The sequence below is a fragment of the Pituophis catenifer genome, unplaced genomic scaffold (assembly GCF_029215685.1).
Source record: "Pituophis catenifer annectens isolate HBS135680 unplaced genomic scaffold, rPitCat1.0.hap2 SCAF_6, whole genome shotgun sequence".
Taxonomy (NCBI): domain Eukaryota; kingdom Metazoa; phylum Chordata; class Lepidosauria; order Squamata; family Colubridae; genus Pituophis; species Pituophis catenifer.
The window spans coordinates 49,073,445-49,079,896 of NW_027256886.1; the positions used below are offsets into that span (position 1 = coordinate 49,073,445).

A 6,452-nucleotide genomic window follows, 5' to 3' on the forward strand; every position below is an offset into this window, starting at 1 on the left:
CTTTTGAGGGCATATACTTACTGTGCATTATCCAGGTGAGGTACAATCCACAGCTGATGATTGATGGAATTACTGGCAAGATGCTTCATAGCACAACCTTACACATCTCCTCAGGCCAGTCCCAATGAATACTGTACAGTGATGCATCGGGAAACATATGTGTTAGTAGAGATCAGCCTGTTCAACAATTGAAGATAAACACGGAAATATTGAAATTAATAGCCTCCAACACATGCATATATGTACATGAAGGTATCTGTGCAATTACACCCTGAATTCATGTTATTAACCTAAAGTGCTTAGAACCTCATTCTTCTACCTAATGGTTTTCCAGTGTGATTTGCCAAGAAAGGAAACAACTCCTTAATATCCTTAATATTATGTTAAAATATATGAAAATAACTAAAATGAAATTGAAGGGGGGGGGGAACGGAGAGGATGGCGATAGATGCGATGCACCATATGCCCAATTAGTGGGCGACGCGTACGTGCAATGCTCAAACACGGCTAACAAATTATGGTCGGGGGGGGGGGAGGGGGGTTCAAGAGCAGCGGAGGCGCGGCGGCCATTCAACTGCTTGCTCGGACACCTCCCCGCCCTCCCGCTTCGGTACTAACTGGGCTTTGACTTCCACGTCTGGAAGCGGGTCGAGTAGAGAGGAAAAGGCTTGGTGTAAATACCGGGAAGGAGGTTCAGAGAAGTTGCGTGTGTGCAGCTCGATTCCTTTCCAGCGAGGGCTGAGGAACGGAGGGAGGCGTGCCGCGGTAGGTGGAGGTGCGAGCGAGCCGTTTGAGAAGTTGGCGGGTGGGCGTGTGCCCCACGCAGGACTACTCCCCGCGGGAGGCCGAGCGAGGGGACGGCTGCTTTCGGGAAAAGAAAAAAAGAAAAAAGAAAAACCGGAGCCTCAGGCGACCGGCTGAAAAGCTCCTATCGGCCGGAGGAGCGGCTGAGAGACAGAGGCGGGGAAGAGCGCCGGGGGCTGTCCCCCACGTGGCGCTGACGCTGAGCCACTGAACCGCCGAGCCGATCGGGGGGCTATAAAGTGAATCGGGAGCCCAGAAGGCTGAGCTTCAGCCAGAGAGCGAGCGCTGCCTTCCTGGAGGAGGAGGAGGAGGAGGAGGAGACTTCGCATCCCGTTTCCAACCCTCAGCCCCAAACCTTCTCCGTTTGCGGTCCTTGGCATCTTGTAGAGCGGCGGCGCCTCGGTTGAGAGTGTGAGGCGGGGACCCTCCGCTGCCTCCTGGCGTTTCTTCGCGCGGTTTATTGGCGAGAACGGCGCCCTTCGTCGCCTCCATGCGGGAACTGCTCCGCTCCCTCTCCGCCGCCTGCCTCCCGCGGAGGTCCCGTCCTCGCCTTTCCTCTCGCGGGGTGAAGGTAAGAAGCAACTTTTGACTCCCGCTCCGCCTGCCGCGAATGGCCTCTTGAGGAGCCCCCCCCCCCGACGCCCTCCCGCCTCGGCTGGACTTTGTAGAGAAAATCTGGGGCAGTGGGGGAAGGTAGGAAGGAGAGACCCGGTCGCCTTGCCGGTCGGCGAAGACTGAAACGGAGGCGGGGGGCTGTTATGGAAGCTGAGCCAAGCCGCTTCTTTCGCTCCTGATTGGAATCGGTGGCTTTCCGGTGCCTGCAGAAAGGACCAGCCCCGCTGGAGACAGGTGCGGGATCTCCTCCTCCTCCTCCTCCTCCTCCTCGCAGGGTGTGCCTGTCTTAAGTGACGTCCATGAAGCTGGGTTAATGTTGAAGCTGAAGAGCCCGTACCCAGAGCAAGGGGGATTCGCTTCCCTGGCCCACCTGCCCACTTTCCAGCTGGAGCACAGCTACCCACAGCACATGGATGGCAATGGGAGCTTGAATGGAAGTGAGGGCGGGCAAAAAGAGGGCCTTCTTTACCCCTTGCCCACTACTTTAGCCCTCATCTTCCTGGCCACGCTGCTCATGATTGTCACCATCTTTGGCAACGTATTAGTCATCATTGCCGTCTTCACCAGCCGGATGCTGAAGGCCCCTCAGAACCTCTTTTTGGTTTCCTTGGCCTCAGCAGACATCCTGGTGGCCACCTTGGTCATTCCCTTTTCTCTTGCCAATGAGGTGATGGCCCAGTGGTATTTTGGCAAGGTGTGGTGCGAGATCTACCTGGCTTTGGATGTACTCTTCTGCACCTCTTCCATTGTGCATCTCTGTGCCATCAGCTTGGATCGCTACTGGTCCATTACACAGGCCATTGAGTACAACCTCAAGCGCACACCACGCCGCATCAAAAGCATCATCTTCCTGGTTTGGGTCATCTCCGCGGTCATCTCTTTCCCACCGCTTATCTCCATTATAAAGCAGGGTGAGCCTGAGAGTCAGCTCCACGAACAAACAGAATTGAAACCTGAGAACAAATTGCTCAGCTGCAGTATCAACAAGGAGACCTGGTACATCATCTGTTCCAGCATAGGCTCCTTCTTTGCTCCTTGCCTTATCATGATCCTGGTCTATATCCGTATCTACCAGATTGCAAAAAGGAGGTCTAGAGTGCCTCTCAACAAGCAAGGGGAGACTGTAGAGAGCAGACAGAATGGGTTGGATAACAAAGATGATACGCAAGCGATAACCAAGCTCAATGGGGGGAAGACAACATTGGCAGGAGGAAACCAGGAATCAGAAGTCAATGGTATAGACCTGGAGGACACATCTTCTTCAGAGCACAATGACACTCCTCAGCCTAGGAAAGCAGAAAGGCTTCCCAGAAGTAAGGGCAAAACCAAACTTTGCCAGATTAAGCCTGGGGACCATTTGCCTAATCAAGTAGAAGAGGATAGGAATGCCAAAGCTTCACGATGGAGGGGGAGACAGAACCGAGAAAAGCGCTTCACCTTCGTACTTGCAGTAGTGATTGGAGTTTTCGTTGTCTGCTGGTTTCCTTTCTTCTTCACTTACACATTGACTGCTGTTTGTAGGAGATGCAATGTTCCTGAAACCCTCTTCAAGTTCTTCTTCTGGTTTGGTTATTGCAATAGTTCCCTGAATCCTGTCATCTATACTATCTTCAACCATGACTTTAGGAGGTCCTTTAAAAAAATTCTCTGCAGAATAAACCGGAAGAGAATTGGGTGAAGCGGGGATCTCTTTGCAAGGAAAGTCTTAGGTTCAGCTCTGGTGGGATATTGGAAGTGGGTGGCACCTTGTCTAATTACTGAACATTGACTCTTCAAAGGCTTCAGGTGAGATAAAACAATTAAAATATTAGTGCGCAACCAGAACCCAAGAGGATATGTGCCCAGGGATGGATCAAAAGTCTTATTTTAGTGTGTTCTTTCTATGTATTTCAGCACATTGAACAAATGAGGCTGGGAAAGGAAAATGTAAGTCATATTTTTCAGAAGCACTTTCTATTTTCCATCTAAGGTCCCTGACATTACGATATTGCATCCTTGAGATCTGTGCATCTTTAACTTTTGTAGGAAAATTAGCTTTAAACTGTTTTAAATATTTCTTGAGGACACACATTCTATATGAAAAGCAAAAGAAAGATACACATTTGAGTGGACCCCTGCTGCCATCTCATCGATTTCAAATATTATAGTATTAAATTCCAAAATTTCCAATATGGTTCTGGATGTTGGGATATAACAACTGGTAATATAAGCTTTGACACAATGGCCAGTGTTTGATTGTATTCACTATCTGTATTTGTTTTTTCAAAAAATCATGTTTGTCTTGTCTTTTTAAAATGCAGTATTGTTAAAAGGCTGTATCTCTTATTCTGTACCAATTGAGAGAATCAAATATGAAGGATTTCACAATTAGAAAGGGAACTGTCAAAAAAACTGAGCTTTCTAAGACCTCAGAGGTTTAAGAGGAAGTATTCTTTCTTTGTGATCCTTTCATTGAGATATGTTCAGTGCAATTTACTTCTTTCTGTAGTTGTAAATAGATACCATAGAGGAAATTCTCTGTTTACTTTACAATGCTATTTGATTCACACTGATTTTTTTTTTACATTTTCATTTGTGCTAGCTCCTGTACAAAAACATATTTTCATGTACAAGTTCATTTTTCCCTTTTTACCTAATATGAAACCATACAAATCTTTTTTTCCAGCTGCAAAATTGGATGATAGAACTCTTTTGATTAGTCACATAGTGAATGTTATACTTGAGTATAAAGGAGAAAGAAAATGAACAGAATAATTGTAACATGTAAAAAATCATGTTGGCATAGGATAAAATATCTTTGTTAACTATCTTCCTTGTTTGTTTTCCCAGAAAACAAGTTAACTATTGCAAGTTAACTTTCTCAGCTCATCAAATAAATATACTGAGTATTATTAAAAGGGAAGCGGAAAACATCAGAATTTTATTTTCAATATTATGACAACATATTCAGTTAAATTTACAATCTGATTAAGTACTTCGTATCTGATGATGCTGGAATAACTCTTCCTTTTAAAGCTGTAAAGTCGATACATTCTTGCTTTTTGTGCAGTTTTTTATATGGATGACAGGGCCTTCTTTAAAAAATTCCACCCTACTCTATGGAACACTATGGATATCCAGTCTTCAGACTTGTATGCCTTCATTTTGTAAGGATACATATCCAATCTCTTACATAATAATAATAAAAAAGAATCTGACACTCCTAGTCAGTCTAAAACTAGAATGCTAATAGAGAAGGGAAAAGAAAATAAGTTAGTAGCAACAAAGATATTACCTTGTCTAAAAGCTCATTTTTTAAAAAAGGTTAAAGAATTAATTACAAATGTTTGCATAAAGTGTTTTTAACCCAGACTTTAAAATCTCTTTTTTAAAAGACTCATTTTCCAGTGCAAGGAAATTCATACTATTTATATGGAGCTGTTTCTAAAATGTGTATTAGTATCCAAGGGCTGAAACAATGGGTGTGTGATGGGGAAATGGGGATGAATACACCAGCACACAGTCAAAAATAATGCTGCCATTATAAGTCTATTGCAAAGGTATTGCAATTTAGCAGGATTGAGGCCAGGCCTTATACTGTATGTGAATCAGGCTGCTGGGTCAATATACAGTTTTTCTTTGACTTCAGTTTAAAATGAGAGAGTCACTTTCTCCCTGTTGCAGTAAAACAAGATAATAAAAGTGCAAAGCCTGTGTGACTTCCCCTATTTGTTGTAACTGATATTTGAAATGCTGGAATTTTAATACCCTCTTCTTACCAGAAAAATCAGGACACATAGATAAGGAGAAATTTTTCTTTTTGATAGAGGCAATCTGTCTGCATTGTGTTGTATTTTATATGTCCCCAATTTCATGTTTTCCTGCTATATTTGGGCTGAAATTTGCAGAGTTGTTCATGACGGCTGGGAATTCCAGAGATAAGCCAACATGTTTGGAGACCCCAATTTGGGGAAGGTTGATGAATTTCTAATGCCTTGAAGGAGCTAAATAAGAGATTTCAGTTAAGAGACATCGCAAACCGTTTAGCTGGCTTTTCCAGCCTTACAGATTGGTCCTATTGTAATATTGTAATATCTGCTTATGGTTTGTAACAACTGGTTTGTATTCAACTGCTAAAAGTATTTTACACAGTAATCAGATAGCAGAGATCCAAATTTACATAGGAAATTGAGAACCATGTTTTCAATATGTTTACAAATAATACCTTTGCAATGGTCTATCCATAATAGGAAGGGAAATATTTTGAAATGGCTTCCTTATGATATAAAAAGAATAGCTTAAAACTCAGGCCAGAGGGAAAGGCCAGAATCAATGGCTTAAAACTACAAGGAAATAGGTTCAGATTAGATGACAGGTAAACGTCCTCACTATGTGAGCTGTAGGTGACTGGAGTAAGATACATGGAAAGTGATAGAATGTGGTAGATAAACAGGATGGCCCTGAAGGACAAAAGGAAGATCTTCAGATAAATGAAACCTGAGCCCAGGCCAACAAAGTACTTTGAAAAGTGTCTCAGACAGTGCTCCCCTCTTGTTAATTTTCATCAAGATGAAAAAGGAAGGTAGCACATTCAAACTTACAAGATAAACTATTTTATTGGAACAAGATCTGGGTGATGTCCGTTTCTTAGTCTAGTCTATCTGATAGGGTTGCCCTAATTTCTTCTTTGCCAAAAGTTCAAACAGAAGCTAGATAGTGTTCTCTCAGAGATGTTCTAGAGCAGGGCGGTCAAACTCCGGGCCCACGAGCCAGATGCGTCACACATTGGCCACACCCATGCCCAATTTAGCCAAGGGAAAAATCGTATGTCATGTGATGCTGCCATGATGACGTGAGTTTGACACCCCTGTTCTAGAGGATCATATACGCAGCAGAGTATTGAATTAGATGTGATGCTTCAATGACTCTTTGAACTGTTACAATTTTATGATAAGTAAATACAGAGAAAATGAAATATACTCAACTCTTATATAGCTGGCTGTGTTAATGAAATTCCTTGATTACACACTGAGCTCTTAGGCAGAAAAATGGCT

At 43.6% G+C, this 6,452-nt stretch overlaps 1 protein-coding gene across 1 annotated transcript; it reads left to right on the forward strand.

Annotated features, from left to right (window-relative positions):
- The first annotated feature begins 1,732 nt into the window (after positions 1-1,732).
- ADRA2A (adrenoceptor alpha 2A) lies at positions 1,733-3,097 on the forward strand. Its single transcript, XM_070945819.1, has one exon. The coding sequence runs from the start codon at positions 1,733-1,735 to the stop codon at positions 3,095-3,097; it is 1,365 nt and encodes a 454-aa protein (XP_070801920.1).
- Positions 3,098-6,452: the final 3,355 nt, after the last annotated feature.

Coding starts and splice junctions, on each gene's coding strand:
- ADRA2A (XM_070945819.1), top strand. CDS start 1,733: ATGTTGAAGCTGAAGAGCCCGTACCCAGAGCAAGGGGGATTCGCTTCC.